This window comes from Pseudoliparis swirei, chromosome 18 (assembly GCF_029220125.1).
Source record: "Pseudoliparis swirei isolate HS2019 ecotype Mariana Trench chromosome 18, NWPU_hadal_v1, whole genome shotgun sequence".
Taxonomy (NCBI): Eukaryota; Metazoa; Chordata; class Actinopteri; order Perciformes; family Liparidae; genus Pseudoliparis; species Pseudoliparis swirei.
The window spans coordinates 16,478,529-16,499,006 of NC_079405.1; the positions used below are offsets into that span (position 1 = coordinate 16,478,529).

General features: G+C 43.7%; 1 protein-coding gene across 1 annotated transcript; it reads right to left on the minus strand.

Moving 5' to 3' along the window:
- Positions 1 to 811: 811 nt before the first annotated feature.
- Positions 812 to 11,194, minus strand: crbn (cereblon). The gene is given in 12 exon segments (XM_056438017.1): positions 812 to 2,094; positions 3,403 to 3,534; positions 4,814 to 4,878; positions 5,904 to 6,019; positions 6,144 to 6,228; positions 6,331 to 6,393; positions 6,631 to 6,793; positions 8,555 to 8,707; positions 9,102 to 9,123; positions 9,126 to 9,303; positions 9,429 to 9,571; positions 11,092 to 11,194. Coding segments are annotated over 12 exon segments (1,377 nt in total). The 5' UTR covers positions 11,165 to 11,194; the 3' UTR covers positions 812 to 1,910.
- Between the last annotated feature and the right edge of the window lie 9,284 nt (positions 11,195 to 20,478).

A 20,478-nucleotide genomic window follows, 5' to 3' on the forward strand; every position in this document is an offset into this window, starting at 1 on the left:
CTGCTTGCAGATGATGTGGTACTGTCAGCATCCTCAGACCAGGGCGTCTTGCAGCAGAGTGTGAAGCAGCAGGGATGAGAGTCAGCACCTCCACATCTGAGGCCATGGTGCTCTGCCGGAAACCGGTGGATTGCTCCCTCCAGGTGGGGACAGAGTGCCTGCCCCAAGCGAAGGAGTTCAAGTATCTCGGGGTCTTGTTCACGAGTGAGGGTAAGATGGAGCGGGAGATCGACAGGCGGCTCGGTGCGGCTGCAGCAGTAAAACAGGCGCTGTACCGGTCCGTCTTGGTGAAGAGAGAGCTGAGCCGAAAGGCGAAGCTCTCAATTTACTGGTCGGTCTACGTTCCAATCTCACCTATGGTCACAAACTTTGGGTAGTGACCGAAGAACGAGGTCGCGAATACAAGCGGCCGAAATGAGTTTCCTCCGTGGGTGGCGGGCTCAGCCTTAGAGATAGGGTAAGGAGCTCGGACATCAGGAGGGATCTTGGAGTCGAGCCGCTACTCCTCCGCATCGAAAGGAGTCAGCTGAGGTGGTTCGGGCATCTGATTCGGATGCCTCCTGGACGCCTCCCGTTAGAAGTTTTCCAGGCACGTCCAACTGGGAGGAGACCCCGTGGAAGACCCAGGACACGCTGGAGGGATTACATCTCCCGGCTGGCCTGGGAACGCCTCGGGATCCCCCAGAATGAGCTGGAGAATGTTGCGGGCGAGAGGGAAGTCTGGGTCAACCTGCTGCCCCCGCGACCCGACCCCGGAATAAGCGGATGAGAATGGATGAAGAGACAGATTCTACAAACAGTAGAAGACCAGTGATGTTGAACACGAAGGCTTTATCTGCCTCTTATTTACAGTAACATTTATACAATCATGAGACAGCACCTTGAAAAAAATCACAAGTCCTAAAAACTGAGAAACTAAAAAAATTAATTCAAAAAAATATTTACAAATTTAAATCTGATCTCTTCCTCATTTACAATCTTTATTCAGGTCTGTGGATCCCCGCTTCAGCAAACGTATCAAAAGACACTGCACCGGGGCGTCGGCACACCAAAACATGCCACACAACATGGACATAAATGAAGATAGGTAAATGCACTTCTCGTTCTCTGGGTTATTCATCTTTAAAATTGAAAAAGAAAACAGTCCTCCATTAGGCGCCAAGAAGACATCTCTACTTTAGTATATTAAACATTGTCATTATCACCTCAGTTTTTTGTTCATTGCATAAAACACTGGTGTGATAATAGAAAGCAGACATTGATGAGTAGGTGAATTACTTTCCAACCTTCTTCTATAGAAAAATACATAAAATCTAACTCCCAAGATTGAAAATAATCCTGAGCGACAGATCTACACATACAATAACACTTGTATTCCTTCTGAAGACTTACAGCAGCTGACATCAGAAAACATATCTGACAAACCCACAAAAGGACCTGAATGCTAAGTGAATTTATATTCTCTGGTTGGTTTAACAGCAGATTAGGTGAACATCAATATCTCCATCTCACTTGTATCCAGTCAAATTCATCATAAAAGGAAAAGAGCTCAAAGGAATCTGTGTTTGTGTGTCTGCAGCTACCAATGAATCAGCTGGACAGATGTGCAGATCAGCTGGCTGCGTGCTAGAATGTAAGGGAATACATTAGTTATTCTCTATTTCTTTCTACGAGTGCACTTAGTCGTCACATCAAGGACCTTCGAGAACAATCACTTCCTCCTCCCCGTTCCAATTTGCTCTGCGAGTAACATTTTACTGGATCTTTCCACTAACATGATGGCTTTGCTGCAAAGGGCGACAGGTGGTGTGTGAGGCATCGATCACTAAAAGTAAACGCAGCCAGAAAGCGCGTGAAGTCCAGGCTCGTGAGAATTTTCTTTTCTTTTTACGATAACTGATGGTCTGACATCACATGCAGAAAAGGCGAGAGCCCTCTCTCCCCTCCTCCCCCTCGACGTGGGGGATACGGGGGAGCATAGCGGAGCGGGTCAGACCCCAAAAACGAGGTGGACACAAGTCCTTCTTGGTTGCTGTGAACTTCCAGCCCATGTGAGACCCGCAGACTCGACACTGCGCAATTGTCCAGGCGTACCTGTGGGCAGAGGAAGAGGACAACAGGTCATTAAAGATCCCTGTAGCAGCTCTCGCGCCGCTACCCGTGGGTTTCCCCCAAAAGCACTCAGGATCAGCCGACACCAACGAAGAGGTTCCGTTTGATAGCATGTTTATTTGCCACTACACAACACCGAGCAGACCGCAACACTGCGCCTCTGCTCACTCTCCTGCTCCACTCTCAACAGAGCTTTTATGAGGGCGGCCTCGGCTGCTGACTGATTGCCAATCACCAGCAGCCGAGGCCAGATTGGAGACAGCTGCCACACATCCCCTTCAGAAATGTTTTAGGGTATAAAAACATGAACCGTTTGGAATGATGATGCAGTTCATCCCATCACAGGATGGTCTCTAGTTTATTTTATATTTGCTATTAAAATGCAACCCATTACAAACACATCATACTGGTACTTACTGTAGGTGCCATTAACAAGTAATCCAGCGACTAATGGAAAAAAGTGTTACACTATAATTGTTTATGGAACCATTTAATTAAACATCATATTTAAATATAATTTTAAATAAATACGTAATGCTTTCTTTGTGATGGTATATTCTAGGTGTAATAAGCCACTGAAGGCACATTGTACCATGATCTCTCATCGCTTACTAATTACACTAAATTCACACAGGTTTGTACCCAGGTGAAAATATCTCACAGTCCATATCAGTGACACACATTCACCGTATCTTCTCAGATCGCTGTTACGGATGCAGTACGTGTTTTATTTGATAAGCGGTTGGATTGAGACAGAGAGCCTCTGGGAGGTCTCCCTCTCCTGCTGCTCGCTACAGAAAGCTGGCGTCACACAATGATCTCAAATCACTAATAAGAGATTCAACACTGATATGATGCCACACAGAAAGGCCAAATGTTTCTAATTCAAGACACTGGTCTATTTGACTCCCTGGTGGAGTCCGCTAAGGTCGTCAAAAAGTTCCTTGGTGTCAAGGCGCCGAGGGTGGATGAGATCCGCCCTGAGGGTTTTTAATGGCGGGTGCTGCGGGAGTATGGGGTGCCGGACTCTTTGCAACGGGTCATCCGTCACAATACAGTTAGAGCAAATGTGGTGTTAAAGCATGACTAGGACCCCCGATGCAATGAGTCAGGCCGTATATAGAATGTCACATTTATAAAGATGCATTTATGAAAGCACTAAAAGGCAGAATATGCGGTCAGTCAATCTATTCTGTGTGTGTGTGTGTGTGTGTGTGTGTTAGGGGTCGCATCGTTCACTCGTCTAAAGGGAGGGGTGAGAGCTAAATGCCATAAGTAGAGCAAAGTTACCCTGGAAACCAGCTGTGCAGTGTGGAAGGCCGGCCGACTAGGTTGAGGTTGTTGGCTTTGTAGACGGTCAGGGTTTCATGGACGTAGCCGTGAGGGTTGACGTATGCAGCCATGGGTCCATACAGAGACAAGCTGCAGGGAGAGGCCCGGCAGGAGGAACAGGATCAGCAGTGAAAATGACTTCAGTTACCAGTTCAGACAAAACACGAAAGAATGGTCAAATAAAGACTAAAACAAAACAAAAAATGGATACACACATTGTGTGTAGTAGTGTAGCGCATAAAACATGTATATTAAATAGTACAGTTCTGACTATTTTGGAATAAATTTGGATGTCTCAGAATATAAATAAAATTACGGTTTCAAAAACCATAAACAAAAAACATACTTTTTATCAGTGGCTTGAAATGAGTCTAGTGTGGTCTAAGTGGAGTAATTCGAGAAATAAAACACAGACACTACAAAACTAAGGCGCAAGGATGGTAAATGTTTTTCATTTTAAATTCAACAAGATAATTTTTTAACCCCACAGGTCTTTGCAGATTAAAATCCACAAAAAAGAGACACATTTTGAGTCAGTTTCTCAGATAGCAATTTCCTGCCTCCACTTATTGTTGGGTTTAAATTTGAAATGCATACATAAATGCATATATGTAGTTGTTCGTCAGAGGAAGTGTCTAACTTTATTAAACACATAATCATTCATTCTCTTAGATTATCAAGATACAAAGAACAAAACAGTTGATACAACTGTCACACATCAAAAACAGATATAAGATGGCATTACATAACAGTGTGCAAGTGTGCGTGTGTGTCACTTATGTGAACGACGTAACCTCAGATTTTATGCCACTTCGGTACGGACACTCTAATCAACGTTGACTTGTTAATAATTAATGGGATTACTGTGATGAAGGTAGATAACAAAATTAAAATAACCACAAATTAAATGTGGGAGCAGATATGTTCCGAGTAGTGTACCACCATCGTGTTTTTGTTTGGTTTGTTTTTTACATTAACCCCAACTGCTGCAGGGAAGGACTCCTTTGTAAAACCATCATGAGACAGACTGGCCGGTTGTGGCCGATCAGTCTCAGACAACCGTCTGGTCTCAACAGGCGGCCGATCGATCCGCGCCTCTCAAGTTGAAACCTCTTCAAAGACAGAAAGTTGTGCATCTAGGTGTTCAAAAACGTTAAACCTTCATTAAAGTGATTTTTACTGCATAGAAATGTTCGGCTCCTTAATCTAGTTACCTGCCAGGCAGGTAAAGAAAGTGCAACATCACTTGAGATGATCAGAGTGATGAATTATCTCTCTCATCAAATGTCAAATCTTTGTAAAGTTGTATTAACAATGTGCAACGTATTTGTTATAAACGAGCAAAATGCAAAAGTAATGATGTTCTCACCTGAAGATCTCATTTTTGGTGGTGACTTCTGTGTCCTGGCACTGCTTACAGCACAGGGATGTGCACTGAGGAGGAGAGATAAGTGTGAAAAGGATCTCGACATATCAGATGTTCTTCATACAAAGTGTTCTTATTGTTGTAGCATATACTAATCCACCCCATCCTTTATGCTTCCATAAGAGTAAATCGCTAGATGACTTGAGTTCAGATCTGCAGCAACAGACTCGCAACATTAAGGAGGATTATTATGCTCAGTCAGACAGGAGGGAAAGTGACGATAACAAGCAGCACATTAAGGAAGCCCTTCACACATCCTGTGAACGCTCTGCAGTGTCTGGTGAATGATGCAGCGGTACTAAGCACTGTGTGTGTGTGTGTGTGTGTGTGTGTGTGTGTGTGTGTGTGTGTGTGTGTATGTATATTATATATGTATATATATATGTGTGTGTGTGTGGGGGGGGGGGTAATGTCGGAGTGACATTGGCCATCTTCACCTGGGATTATTTCGTTTTTGTTGCCATAACATTTTCATGTAAATGTTAATTAAAAAGACACAAAATGCATTAGTTGATCAAAGAAGGCTAATGATAACAGCCAAAATGTTAATCGTCATTAAGGTAAATTCCAACATAGCACACTGACCCACAAAGTCTGCATTCACAATCCAGTGTTTAGATTTAGAAATGTATGTGAGCAGCTTAAATATCTGTTAGAAACTATTTACTGCTGTGAAGCTGTTGTTAGTCAATATTCCACCAAGCATTCCTCTTGCTGGTGAAATGTGACACACAGCATATGTATACTAAATCCTTCCTACAGATCTGTTCAAATACATTCTTACAAGCAATACAATTAAACTTTGTGTGCTTGCACAAAAATATTTCTAAACTGTTTACATTGTGGAGGCCAACTTTGGACTGAGATATTGCAGGAACAGCCCCTGACAGCTACAGAACACCACAGAGAAAAGACAGACGACACCAGCAGGAAGATCTTATCACATGATGACGCCGTTGATGGCTGCAGCGACATACGAGACAGGCGGAGGTGGTCGGGCAGGAGTGAGGGGTCAGTGGTGACCTTTCCTTACCCGATCCATGATGTCCAACTCATAGCGAAGTCTCTGGATGGCGCTGCCGATCTTTAGCAGCTGGAGCCGCAGAGCGTCGTCTATGGGCAGACAGGCCGCCACTCTGTAGGAGAAGTCTGACAGAAACCAGACCGAAGGGAAAACAACGGTTGAAAGGAAAATAACACAAACGAAAAGACATATGTGCGCATGCGTGTATGCATCTGCCATCCATCTGCAACACACTGAACAGAGGCTGACCTACGGCGTTCTTAGGGAGGGAGTCATCCTTCAGATTCTCGTCCCATTCATGGAGCTGTTTCTTCACCCTGTACATGAGTGACTCCTGTGAGGTGAGACACAGGAGGCAGACACATTCATTCCAATGGGATGTTTATATAGAGTCGGAAGGGAATTCTAAGCAGTGCACACTGTCTGCAGTACTCACAGAGTCGTAGAGTCTGTAGACCCAAGCTGGCCATGGCGTGAGACTGGCACAGTGAAACTTCCTCTGTGATGAAAAACATACGCATCATTTACTCATTTGATCTTCATACGATGATGAGTGAAGTACCCAGTTCTTCATTTATGACATGCACACCAAAAGTGAAAAAATGTCATAATAGCGATGTGAGCCACATCAAACTTTAAATTCCTTGTAATGGACATTTCTTTTGTATTTCATAGCAAAAGATGTTGCACATAATGTGTACAACATGTACTGTGTGTGTGTGTGTGTGTGTTTCACCTGCTGGTAGTTATTCCACCAGCGCTGGGCCTGTTTGCAGCTCTGACTCGGGGGTTTGGAGGAGGGGTGCATGTGGAGCCTGGAGAGGGGTCCTAGCTGCACGGCAGAGAGAGGATCTGGAAGGATTCTTTCTGGAAGGATCTGTACTTTGGCTTGTTTGATCCTGACGAGACAAATGAAGGGAGACCATAACATAGGTTGTGGAAAAAAAGTCAGTCAAGGGGAAAATGTGAACGAGAATAACAGAAGGAGAGTGAAGCGGAGCAGATGAATAACAGATTAAACACATGGAGCGCTGGATGAATGCTATTTGGTATATGAAAGGATGTTTCTAAATCTGAGATGATTATAAAAAGGTGCCAGCTGTGCATTTTCTTTGTCAGCAATAATACATATTTATCCAACACCTCCTCAACCAGGATGCCCTCAGTAATCTCCCTGGAGCTCAGACAAACAAACATTCACTAAGCAACACCACATGAGCAATAAATAATAATTTAGATGGAACCATGAAGCTGAACACAAACACACACACACTTAAAAAGGCATGTAGGCCAATTCTAAAATGAGATAATATGCAGTGTTTAATTTCGAACTATTTAATCCATACAAAATCAAATAAATCCACAAAACTTCTGCTACAATATGATGGCATTCACAACTAGAATGGGCACTCGGTAGAGCGCATACCTTCGCATATCACAAGATTGGGCATTGAATTATGAAAATGTTGGCATTAGTTGCATGCCAATTGGACAAAAATGTATCGTGCTATGGTAAAAAAAGAGTTTGACCTTTCCATGACCTTGACCTTTGACCAGATTGATCCCAAAATCTAATCAAATGGTCCCCGGATAATAACCAATCATCCCACCAAATTTCATGCGATTCAAGAACATTTTGACCTGTTCTTGACCTTTGACCCGATCGATCCCAAAATCTAGTCAACTGGTCCCCGGATAATAAACAATCATCCCACCAAATTTCATGCGATTCGGTTCAATACTTTTGAGTTCTGCGAAAGATTTTGACCTGTTCATGACCTTTGACCTTTGACCCGATCGATCCCAAAATCGAATCAACTGGTCCCCGGATAATAAACAATCATCCCACCAAATTTCATGCGATTCGGTTCAATACTTTTTGAGTTCTGCGAAAGATTTTGACCTGTTCATGACCTTTGACCTTTGACCTTTGACCCGATCGATCCCAAAATCTAATCAACTGGTCCCCGGATAATAAACAATCATCCCACCAAATTTCATGCGATTCGGTTCAATACTTTTTGAGATTTGCGAATAACACGCATACAAATAAATAAATAAATAAATACACGGCGATCAAAACATAACCTTCCGGCATTTTCAATGCGAAGGTAATTAATTCCAATTATTTGTTTCTGTAGCATGTAGTTTACTTTTTGGGGATGACTGAAGTCTGCCCTCTAGCTGTGAACTATGAGAACACCACTGGAGTCACTGGGGAGTACTGGCTGGAACAGGCTGCAGGAAACGGCTGGTCAAACACGAACACACGGTGGCCAATATTTTTTAGATCATTTTAAAAGAACTTTCATAGGATATTTGATTGACGATCCAACTGGTTTGACAGACGAGGATCTTGTAATACACTGATATGTTCCCCTCTGTGAAAGTGTCTATGGCGATAACTTATCTATGACATAATTAGCAATTAAGACAAATTGATCATAGAATAATATAATAATCCAATTTCCCAGTTACCAGCCAGCAGTGAATAATATTTATATTTGACTGGTAATGTAAGTGACATTATTCAGAGATTTTGTAGAGTTCCTACAGACAGCTATCAGCTCACTGCATGGGAGAACCACGACACAGTGATTATGTCTTCATGCACAGTGACTTTCAGCCCTAACCTTTGTTCATGAAGCAATTAAACTTACCCGTCTGCTTGAGTTCTTATCTCATGGACCTTGAATCTCTGCCTGCCTACAGCTTTTACTTTGACAGTTTCAATGCCATATTCCTGCTCTTCTCGGTATGCATAGATTTCAGCTGTTGTTCCAAACTCTGCCTCCAACTCACCTGCATCACTGCTGAAACAGACACCAAAAAAACCATTAAAATGTAAAACAAAAAATAATCAAAAGATATCGTCGTCATTTAGTGTTGTACTTCAATAAGGCTGGGGGACTGACATACAAAAACAATGGTAACAATCCCAGTAAAAACACTGGATCATTCAATTACCATCAAGCATGCCCAGATCTTTCAAATCGCATGCACCAAGTCAGATTATCATCAGGATTTCTTTTCTCAGACGTTAAAAAGCTCTTCAAGTGTCTCATAAGAAACATTATACAACCTTTTTCACAGTCAAACATATAGCTGTCATGACTAGTAAACCCTTTAACTGACATGCCAAACAAAGAAATGCACTCTCTCCAGACTGTGATGATTGCGAATGTCAACATGTGCTATGCGTCTTACCTGTGTGCAAGCACAGCAAAGTGCGGTCTTTCTGGATGACGCTCCGCATCATGCTGACCTCCTGCGGCCGGAAGAGCTGCAGAGGCAGCGTCTGACCTGGCACCAGCATCACAGCTGTGTTTGGCAACACAGGGATGGTGTGACAGCTGTCCTCATCGTGGACTGTACGGCCGTGAAACTCCTCCATGTCTAAACCCAGATACTAACAGCACAGGGGTCACAGTCAACACAACAACAGCTGCAAGAACGAACCGCTCTGGGACTGAAAGGGACACATGCACGGTAGTAAACATGTGGAGAAAAGAAAGCCACGGTGACATCACTCACAGCATGTGATGTGGGTAGACTGGGGTCAAAGTTGATCAGGGTGGGCTTCTCTGCTGCCTCCCCGTCTCGGTGTTCAGTCTCCATGTCACCTTCTTCCTCCTCCTCCTCCTCCTCCTCCTCGTCCTCGTCCTCGTCCTCATTGTCTGTTATGGCACAGCAACCATAGCGGCTCACTCTTTGAACGCCTTATAACTAGGGTTGGGTACCGAAACCCGGTTCCAATACAACCGGTATTACCCGGACCGAAACGCAACGCACATTTCGGTGCTTCTTTCCGGTGCCTGAGCCGATTGAAATTGAAAAAAACTATTGTTGTGAACTTCTCTGGTGACTCCGCCCTGTCAGCAGGTTACGAGCCTCTCATATTTAACTTTGACAGCGGAGGCGTGGCCGTGTGTGTCTACGTGAGCCCGTGTGGAGCACACCAGCGTCAAGCTGGACGCGACGGGGAGACCGTCACCGGTCCCCCTGAACACGTGGAGACCGATGATGACGAGCAGCCTTAACTCAGATTAGTACCGTAACGTTGATTGCAAGTCTTGCATTCATAAAAGTAGGCCAAGAAATAATAAATTAGCCATTATAACCATGCTTAAGCTAGCTACGAGCTACGAGCGTGACAGTCTGCTAGCAGATGTGTTGATGTGCAGCGGTCCCGGCTGTATACCCGGTGTTACCGGGAATATAATGACGGAGGAATAAAGACCGTGGGGCATCACTTTGTTTCAGTGGAACTCTCGCTGTCAGAAGCAAAACTTTATTTGTCACGTGTCATCTTCAGTCCCTCTGATTGGTTGTTCTCTTTGCCCATCAACACAGTGACAGGATTAACCCTATAAGGTCTGCACATGACAATACATATCACATCATATAATGGAGAACATATATTGTGTATGTTAACAGTCTGATATCCGTTGTGTGTCAGTGCTCCATGATAACGGCTTCTACAGGGAATATGGCCGAAGAGGTTTTTAATGTCCTCATTGTGCGTTAAAAAAAAAGAGTATCGGTTCAGGCACCGTTTAGGCACCGGTATCGTTTTAAAAGTACCGGTTTAGCACCGGTATCGGAAAAAACCCAAACGATACCCATCCCTACTTATAACCAAACTACAGCTGCAACGTTATCATTTTAATGACACGCTCTGGTGGTAAAATGGAACAGAAAGTGACAGCTGAGGTTCATAGAACGAGTCAGTCGGGATGTGACGGCAACAGTAGCCTGTTGGGGAGACACAGGGCTCTCAAGTTTTGAAGACAGGCAAGCGTGAGATTTCCATCAGCACCCGATACAGCTGACCGTTGCGCGCGCCGGCATCGAGCCGAAAAGAGTTGTTGACGGGGGGGTGCTAGTGACTATTTTTTTGCTCCATCCCAATGCGCGCAGACCGGCGTCGGAGCTCTGCAGCGGAACAATCGATCGGCTCACCCCTGCATTCAAGCATTAAATAGCCGAGAGGTTTTTTCAGCGTGAGGAATTCGATGTGTGGCGGGAGTGCGTGAGATAAGACCGAAATGCGTGAGTCTCACGCTCAATGCGTGAGACTTGAGAGCCCTGGAGACATGTCAGCTAGCTGCTAGCTGTTAGCAGGGCGACGAGAGACACGCGCTCCTGTTGAAACACCGAGAAGACCGACCAGTCTTCAGGTGAACTCAACAGTTACCTGGTAAAAGCTGTAACTGGTTCCCCATGATGTCGTTAACGTTGTCTTCACCTCCACCCCTCTCGTCCGCCATATTGTTGTGTTTACAAACCTAACTCTTCTTCTACAGCGTCTTCAGTGCGCAGCGTCCAGACGGGTCACGTGCGCCCCCTGTCGACGCGTCACACGACTGGGCTCAATTATGAAGATTAAATAATAATCCAGAGATCATGCCTCTGGTTGCTACATGTTGTCATGCCATGTGAGGTATTTGTACTTCAGTTGAATATTTCCATTTATGCTACGACATAGCAGAGGTAAATATTGTACTATTGATTCCAGTTCTTTGTGAGCGATCGTTACTTGCAGATCTATCAGAATCAGAATCAGAAACATTCATTTGCTTCGTGTTTTAGACACACAAAGAATTTGACTTGGCGGCTGGTGTGTACATAAGACAGACAAACAACACCACAAAAATCAAAAACAATCAACAGTCAACATAGTGCAATAATTTGAACTTTACATTGGTATATTCAAATGTATGCCGATGACACCGTCATTTATCTGCATGGCAGCAATTTGGGAGATGTAGCAAAAGAACTCACTACATCCATGGCTAATGTGACTACTTGGTTAACGCAATGTTGTTTACAACTCAATATATCCAAAACTGTGTGTATGTTTTTTACCAAAAGAAACTCTGATAGTGTAGAACCGGATGTTTTTGTATCTGGGGAGAGGCTAAAGGTTGTATCTGAATACAAGTACCTGGGAGTACTTTTTGATTCAAATCTGTCTTTCAAATCACAGGTGAACAAGTTTGTAATCGGGTAAAATTCAATCTATCCAATTTCCGATTCTCGCGCAACTACATGTCAACAGAGGCAGCTAAAACATTCATGCATTCAATGGTTATTTCCCACATGACCTACTGTTTAACAACCTGGTCACATGCTAGTGCCACTACGCTCAAACCATTACAGTCATTATACAAGCGTACACTCAAAACTCTTGATAAAAAAAAGTTCTGTCTCATCACTGTCCTATTCTAAAAATACAACTTGCTTAGTTGGGATAACTTGATTAAATATGTGCACGTCTGTCTGATGTACAAAATCATACATGGATTGACCTCTCCTCCTCTCAAACAATTTGTCACCACACGAACTGGATATCGGCTCACAAGAGGTGCAGCAAGAGGGGATTGTATCGTCCCTCTCAGGAAAAGTGCTTTTAGTCATGCTGCTTTCTCAGTACAAGCAGCAGTTCACTGGAACTACATTCCAGGATCTATCAGAGAGCTACAATCATTCAACTCTTTTAAAGCAGAAACAAAGAAATGGTACATTACTACCCAGCTCTGTCAGCACTAGACTGTAACTACCTCCTCCATCTGTCCAGGTTGGACTTTCATTTTGTCTGTCTGTCAGTTGTTGTCTGTCTGTTGTCCGGTCTCTGTATGTCTTGACTTGCTGGTCGGTCGTTTACTCCACCTGTCTTCTCTTGTCGTTCACCTGTTTGCAGTTGTATGTCACATTTAGTCTGTAAGCTTTTATGTTGTATCTCTGACATTATGTTTTTATTCTGTCCATTTTAACATTGTTCTCCCCTATTTTATTTGCTTTATCTGTAGATTGTATTTGCAATCTTATGTTTTTAGGTTTGTTCTTAACATCAGCAACATTGGGACTACAGATGAAAAATAGCCTCTTGGCTAACTCTGGCACATTTACTGCAATGTTTTTATCAATGTGCACTGTCCCTTATTAAATAAACCATTTAAATAAAGTATGAAAAAAAATAAAGTGCCCAAACTTATCAGTGCTGTTGACAGAGTACTGTAAGTGTGTGTTTAAGTGTAATGTGTGTTAAAGTGACATGTGAAATTAGATGTTAAATATTAAGTATAAAGAGGTGTGCAGGGGAGTGACCGGAAGGAAATGTCCTGGGGATGACAGAGTCAGTCAGTGGGGACCCGGGCTCTGTTCATGAGGGTCAGTGGGGTCCCGGGCTCTGTTCATGAGGGTCAATGGGGTCCCGGGCTCTGTTCATGAGGGTCAGTGGGGACCCGGGCTCTGTTCATGAGGGTCAGTGGGGTCCCAGGCTCTGTTCATGAGGGTCAATGGGGTCCCGGGCTCTGTTCATGAGGGTCAGTGGGGACCCGGGCTCTGTTCATGAGGGTCAGTGGGGTCCCGGGCTCTGTTCATGAGGGTCAGTGGGGACCCGGGCTCTGTTCATGAGGGTCAGTGGGGACCCGGGCTCTGTTCATGAGGGTCAGTGGGGACCCGGGCTCTGTTCATGAGGGTCAGTGGGGACCCGGGCTCTGTTCATGAGGGTCAGTGGGGTCCCGGGCTCTGTTCATGAGGGTCAGTGGGGTCCCGGGCTCTGTTCATGAGGGTCAGTGGGGTCCCGGGCTCTGTTCATGAGGGTCAGTGGGGACCCGGGCTCTGTTCATGAGCCGGACTGCCGACGGAAAGAAGCTGTCTGTGTGGCGTGAGCTCTTGGTTCTGATGGACCTCAGCCTCCTGCCAGAGAGGAGGGACTCAAACAGTTTGTGACCAGGGTGAGAGGGGTCAGCTGCAAACTTCCTTGCTCGCTTCAGGGACGGCAGATTGCAGCCAATCACCCTCTCCGCAGAGCGGGGCAGCCTGCCCTGTCCTTGGTGGTGGCTGCAGCGCACCAGCCAGTGATGGAGGAGCAGAGGATGGACTCAATGATGGCAGTGTGGAAGTGCACCATCGTTGTCTTTGGCAGGTTGAATTTCTTCAGCAGGAAGAACATCTTCTGCTGTGCCTTCTTGATGGTGGAGCTGATGTTCAGCTCCCACTTGTGGTCCGGGGTGATGATGGAGCCCAGGAAGGAAGCGGAAGGACTTTACTTACATTTCGCTGATAAAAGTACAAATATAAATGACAACTAAATAGTATAATTATATATTTAAGAAAAAGGCACACACTTTATATATGTAGTTTATATGCAGTAAAACAGAAGCATGGTGCCCACCAGTGCACAAAAAATGCGTTCTTATTTACTCAATGTATTATTCATTACATTTTTTATTCAAGCCTTCTTCTTCTTCTTCTCCTTAAATCCTTAAATGGATAACTGGTAAATGTTTGTAATATCAGGTCATACATGGATTGTAACATTCATGTAAATCACAACCACAGCGCTGTGTATACATATTCATTTAAGATTTTTTTTTTAAAGCCCTTCAGTGTCCTGGATTTCACAGGAACTGGCCGGGACTTCAAAACAGGGTTCTGGATGTTTGCTCTGCGCTGGTAAAGTGTTGTGTGTGTGTGTGTGTGTAAACAGTTTAAAACGTAAAGGTCACAGATGATGGAGAGTCAGTACTCTCTGGTGTTGGCCACGAAAGGTTGACAACCTCATTTTCTTTTCTTGGACTTATCCTGAACCGATGTGGTGAAATAAATCTCAACATCTGTAACATTTCTGCTTTTTTAACGCTGAGCCGGTTCATAAAAACCCTTCGGCGTCGCAAACCGCCATGCGATGAATTAAAGGCCCGACACGCCATTTAGAAACATAAGCGCTCGAGAAAATCGAACTTACAAAGAATCTGAATCAGGAAAATAAATAGTTTTCGTGGCGGTAATGCTCCAAGCACAAATTAAACACACACACACACACACACACACACACACACACACACACACACACACACACACACACACACACACACACACACACACACACACACACACACACACACACACACACACACACACACACACACACACACACACACACACCTCTTCAAAAACATGCCGGAAGGTGCCGGATCTTGAAGGCTTGCAGCCCAAAGCTTCATCCAGCTGTTGTAGCCCAACGCGAGGCCCAAACGCTCTCTGCTGATGCCCAGAATCAGAGGAAAGAGGCACATGTAGACACCGCCGTGGACTTCAAGTTGGTCAGAAGTGATGATTGGGAAAGGATTGCTTGTGTATCAGTCTATGTATTGTTTGCATAATACCATTAAAAAAAGAAGGGTGAAAAAAGGGACGTCTTTGTATTTGTAGCCAGAGATTCCGATGTTCTGATCAGATTCTAGAGAAGCTCTTCAAACACATCTGGACTAGAGGGATGCTTCTGGAAAACCAAAACAGTGACATGTCCATGTTTTCTTCTTAATTTTTATCTTCACTTCAGTCATGATAAGGTTGGTGTTTAGGGAGGAGACACTTTAATTGTAAGTCTTGTGTTGCATTGTGAAGAGGGAGTTGTTTGGCAGCTGTGTTTATTTGTAGTTTCTGTCGGTGTTGCATCCTTAATTTGTTAAAAGGGTTTTCTAGCCAGTAAATATAACACGTTCTCCCCGTGTGTTATTCAGCGAGGTCGACGTGTTTAGTCACGGTTTTACAGCATTCTGCGTTTTGTAGACGTCTTTTGTGGCGTATTTTAATTAATATCCTCTTATGCTCGTGTTGAATTTGATCCACAACACGTGTCCTCCTGCCTGCCTCCTCAGTCCTTCCCGGCTTTGTGAAGCTTTCCTCTACATCTCACGTCTTCTCCCGCTAACGAAGGTAAAGAGGACAACTCGATACAGTGTTTGAGTGAAACATGACAATGCCCGAGTCAATTAGTGGAGATGCACGAGATGAACTCCCAATCTGGAGTTTAGCTGAAGCTGCTCATCAACATGTGTATATGATTACCTTCGCATTGAAAATGTGGAAGGTTATGTTTTGATCGCCGTGTATTTATTTATTTGTATGCGTGTTACTCGCATAACTCAAAAAGTATTAAACCGAATCGCATTAAATTTGGTGGGATGATTGGTTATTATCCGGGGACCATTTGATTAGATTTTGGGATCGATCTGCTCAAAGGTCAAGGTCATGAAAAGGTCAAAATCTTCTTGAATCGCATGGAATTTGGTGGGATGATTGGTTATTATCCGGGGACCATTTGATTAGATTTTGGGATCGATCGGGTCAAAGGCCAAGGTCAAGGTCATGAAAAGGTCAAAATCTTCTTTTTACCATAGTGCGGTAAATTTGTATCCAATTGGCATGCAACTAATGCCAAAATGTTCATAATTCAATGCCCAATCTTGTGCACAGAAACATTAGATAGATAGATAGATAGATATATACTTTATTAATCCCCAAGGGGAAATTTGTCGAGTCAGTAGCAGCAACACACAAGAAAAAAAATAAAAATAATAAAATTAAAAAAAATAAGAAGGGTTAGGGTGATCTGGCAAGAGGTGAACTGTTGTAGAGCCTCATAGCCGTCGGCAGGAATGTTCTCCTGTATCTCTCCTTGTGGCAGCGGAGCGTGAGGAGACGTCTGGAGAAAGTACTCCTCTGTCCCTGTAGGAGGTGGTGGAGAGGGTGGTCCGGGTTGTCCAATATGGACACCAGTTTCTTCAACGTCCTCCTCTCCACCACCTGTTCCAGGTGCTCCAGCTGGCAGCCGATGATGGAGCCAGCCTTCCTAACCAGTTTGTTCAGACGGCTGGTGTCACCGGCTCCGATGCTGCTCCCCCAGCAGACAATGGCAAAGTGCAGCACACTGGCCACAACCGACTGGTAGAATAACTCCAGCATCTTGCTGCACACGTTGAAGGATCGAAGCTTTCTCAGGAAAAAGAGTCGACTCATCCCCTTCTTGTACACAGCGTTGATGTTGGCCATGTTACTTTGATTAATCTATATTAGGAACTGTGTTGCATTAAACAATGCAACGATTAAGTGAGAAGGTGATTCTTGCTGTGTACATGAATAGTAAACTTCCCGTCGTCACCACTGTCGCTAACATATCCAGGTTTAATTATTTATTATTTATATTGACGAATTAATATTCTTCTAACGTTACCCTGCTATGTGTTTGCATCGTTAAAATATCCCCATTTAATTATTTATTCTTTATATTGATTAATTAATATTCTTCTAACGTTAATACGAATATGTATCACTGGCTTTTATTTAGACTTTCATTTTAAGCACTTCCGTTCTGTCATTTTTGGTTTCAGACGGCAGAAACGAAATACGGAGGTGGTATTCCGTTTTTGGTTTCAAACGGAAAACGAAAAAACCACGTGATTTCCGTATTCGGAATTAAACAAAAAAACAAACTAACAAAACGTACACGGACCCACTTCGATCCCGAGACCCCAAACCTGACCTGCTCCACTAAAAGGAAGAAGTTACTTAATTTGAATATTATTTAAAAAGATAATTAATAATAATATTTTTATTAAATGTAAAATTATATATTTATTTGTATCTTATTTAAAACATACAAAAGCGGGGTTTTTTTTATCCCAGGGAGGGAATGACAGTTACACAATGTGTGCCCCTGTCACCTTGTGGGCAGGGCTGGACTGGGACAACAATTAGGCCCTGGCATTTTTGGCCCAGACAGGCCCACCCCAATCGGTCGGACCACACCCACCAGCACAAAAATACTCGCCTTATATACTCGTCTTATATAACGTGCTGTACAGTCATATATATACAGTATTCCCCCAAACCACTACAAAGATGACTACATGCAGTAAGCAATGGTACCAGTGCAAATAGACCAGTGTACTCACTCACTCTTGACTGGCGGTGGTGGCCATGGGGTATACAATCTCCATACTTGACTCAAGTACAGTAGAAGTAAAATGTTATCAAATAAAAAGCACCAGAAGTCAAAGAATAATTTCAAATGTTTTATTATATTAAATAATAAATTCAAATAATTTAGTACTAGTAATAAATACAGCATACTGTAAACTCACTGCTAAACAAAAAAGAAAGTGTGAAGTCCACTCCAGTGAAATTTCTTCTCTTCAAACAAATGACGGCAGCCTTTGAGAGAGACATACAAAACAAAACAAACTGTGACGTCCCTCACTGTATGTCAGCCACTTCCTGCAACTTCCATCTCTGGTGAACACCTTCCTCACAACAGGGCTTTTAGCCTCTTGTTTGGGATGGTAGTTTAAAAAAGCCTGCCTCAATGAAGGGTCAGGACGGGCAAAGTAATCTACACCCTGTTCTTCCTCATTGTTTTTATCCTCCACTGCTCCGCCTCTAGCCTCCACTCCAACTGCAGCTTGACTTGCCTGGACATACAGAGTCAAGGAGAGATGATTACAAGTAGGCCTAACTTTAACTTAACAAGGTCCAAAACAATAAGAAAGCTATTAAAACTATAAGTATCTGCTCCTACTTTGTACTACTGTATTTGACATAGTGGCTGTCTGTATACATTGGCTCTTTGTAGGCTATACATGTTCTATTCTCTTTGTATGTTTGTTAGTTTTGCAATAATAATAATAATAATAATGCAGCTTTTTGTTCTTGTTGCCATACTGTAGGTCACTGAATGACATCACTGGAGTCATCATGCATCACACATCGACATCTTTATAAGCCCTCTAAGATGATTATTTGTTGAATTGGATCCCCATTAACTTATTTGCCATCTTGGTGACAGCTATTCTTCCTGAGTTCCACATTAAAACAAACAACATTCAACATATATGAAAATGTGACACCCAACAACAGTGTGTGCACACTATGGGTATTTTTTTAAGCTGCCAGCGTCCGTTTTACTATAATCCTATGGAGTAGACCGTGCTGAGCCTCTCCACCATCGGTAGCGTTTTTTTCTGCAGCTCAGAGCGTCTTTTCCAGTTGAAAAAAGTTAAACTTCTCAGAGAAAAACGCCCTACGCTACGTCAAGCACTTTTTTGACAGCTGACCAATCACAAGCAAGACCTGTCCGGCTGAAAAGCTAAAGGTAGCTAGCGTAGCAAGTAGGTTGGCTAGCTTGTGTGGTTGGCTAGCTAGCTAATTATATTGTCATCAAGTGCATTACGACAAACACATCAACTGATTATTGATATGTGCATGAATTCAAACATGTTGACAGTGTTGTTGTCTTGGGTAGTTAGCTTATTCACCTGTTTAACGTTTTGTACTATCGCGAAAATGTTGTAGTAACATTGTTATGACAACAAAAGACGCTCTCGGCTGCTTTTTGTAACAAATGTTGCCAGCGTCTTTTTCTACCTGAAAAAGCGCTCCGGCCGGAGTTTTTCATTTTAAAAAAACGCCAAGTGTGCACACGCCTAAGCTAGCTGTGTAGTAACGTCAGCCAGCTGTAGCTATAGTCTGTAGCTATATTTTCCTTACCGGATCAACTAAAGTTAGAGGCTGACTCGGCCCTGCTTCCTCTGTATCTGTACCCTGCTGCTCCTGCTCCTCTCTGCCAGCCTCCTCTTCAACCTGTTGCTGCTGTGGTAACGTTAACATTAAACTTGTGGGAGCAGCAGCAGCAAACATGTCCCTAATGTTGACACATTTGGCAGCATCTGCCTCGAGTCTCTTTTTCTTTTTCTCTATAATTTTTTCCCAGCCTCCCTTCCGTTTTTGTGTGCTTTTTTCCCCCTCCATCTCTCAAGTATCCAGGCTCAGCACCGTGCGTAAACCCCCCCAACCTCTCTCTCTGTTGATTGGGCCAGCCCTGTGTCTGTATAGAAAATGGACCAATGGGCCGCTGTCCCCGATTTATGGGCCATTCGATGGTAGCTTTCGGCCGGGCCGCGATATTTTCGGGCCGGCCGGTCCAAAAAAAAAAAAAAGTTTTTTGTTTTTGTTTTTTGGACCGGCCGGCCGGCTCGGCCCAAAACTACCGCGGCCCAGCGGGCATTTGCCCGGTATGCCAGATGGCCTATCCAGCCCTGCTTGTGGGGGAAACCGAAGTGCTCGGAGGAAACCCACTGACAGAATGTCAGTAGTTATTAATGAGTATAATAGTGTTTTTCATTGAATGGTATATTTGACATGGATTTAGTTCATCTTTATCTCAGTGATAGAGTCGAAATGAGCATAAAATATCACTATGACCCTGAAATGATGTCTCTAACAGTGGATATCGGGCTTTAAAAAATGTGTTGCGCGTGCAAACATAGCCACTCTGCTTATTGATATTAGGACCCGAACACTGACAGTCGGTGCGGAGGACCAATTGTTCTTAACATTTTTAGTATTACGTGTTTTCCGCACAATCTATGGTCATAATCAGAACGTTGGTCAGAAGAGACCGTAGTTCTAGAAGCTTCAGGTTAATCAAACCACGTGGATGTCGTGTGCAGGATCATTTGGGGCGGCTGTAGCTCAGTGGGGTAAGAGGGCCGTCCTGCAACCGCAAGGTTGTGGGTTCGATCCCCGCTCTCCCCATTAGTTGCAAGTCGACGTGTCCTTGAGCAAGGCACTGAACCCCCAGTTGCTTCCCGGGCGCTTCACCGCAGCCCACTGCTCCTTAATAACTAAGGATGGGTTAAATGCAGAGAACTAATTTCCCCTTGGGGATTAATAAAAGTGTATATTTATTTTATTTTATTATTAAAAGGTGATTTATGCAAAATTGTTATTCGGG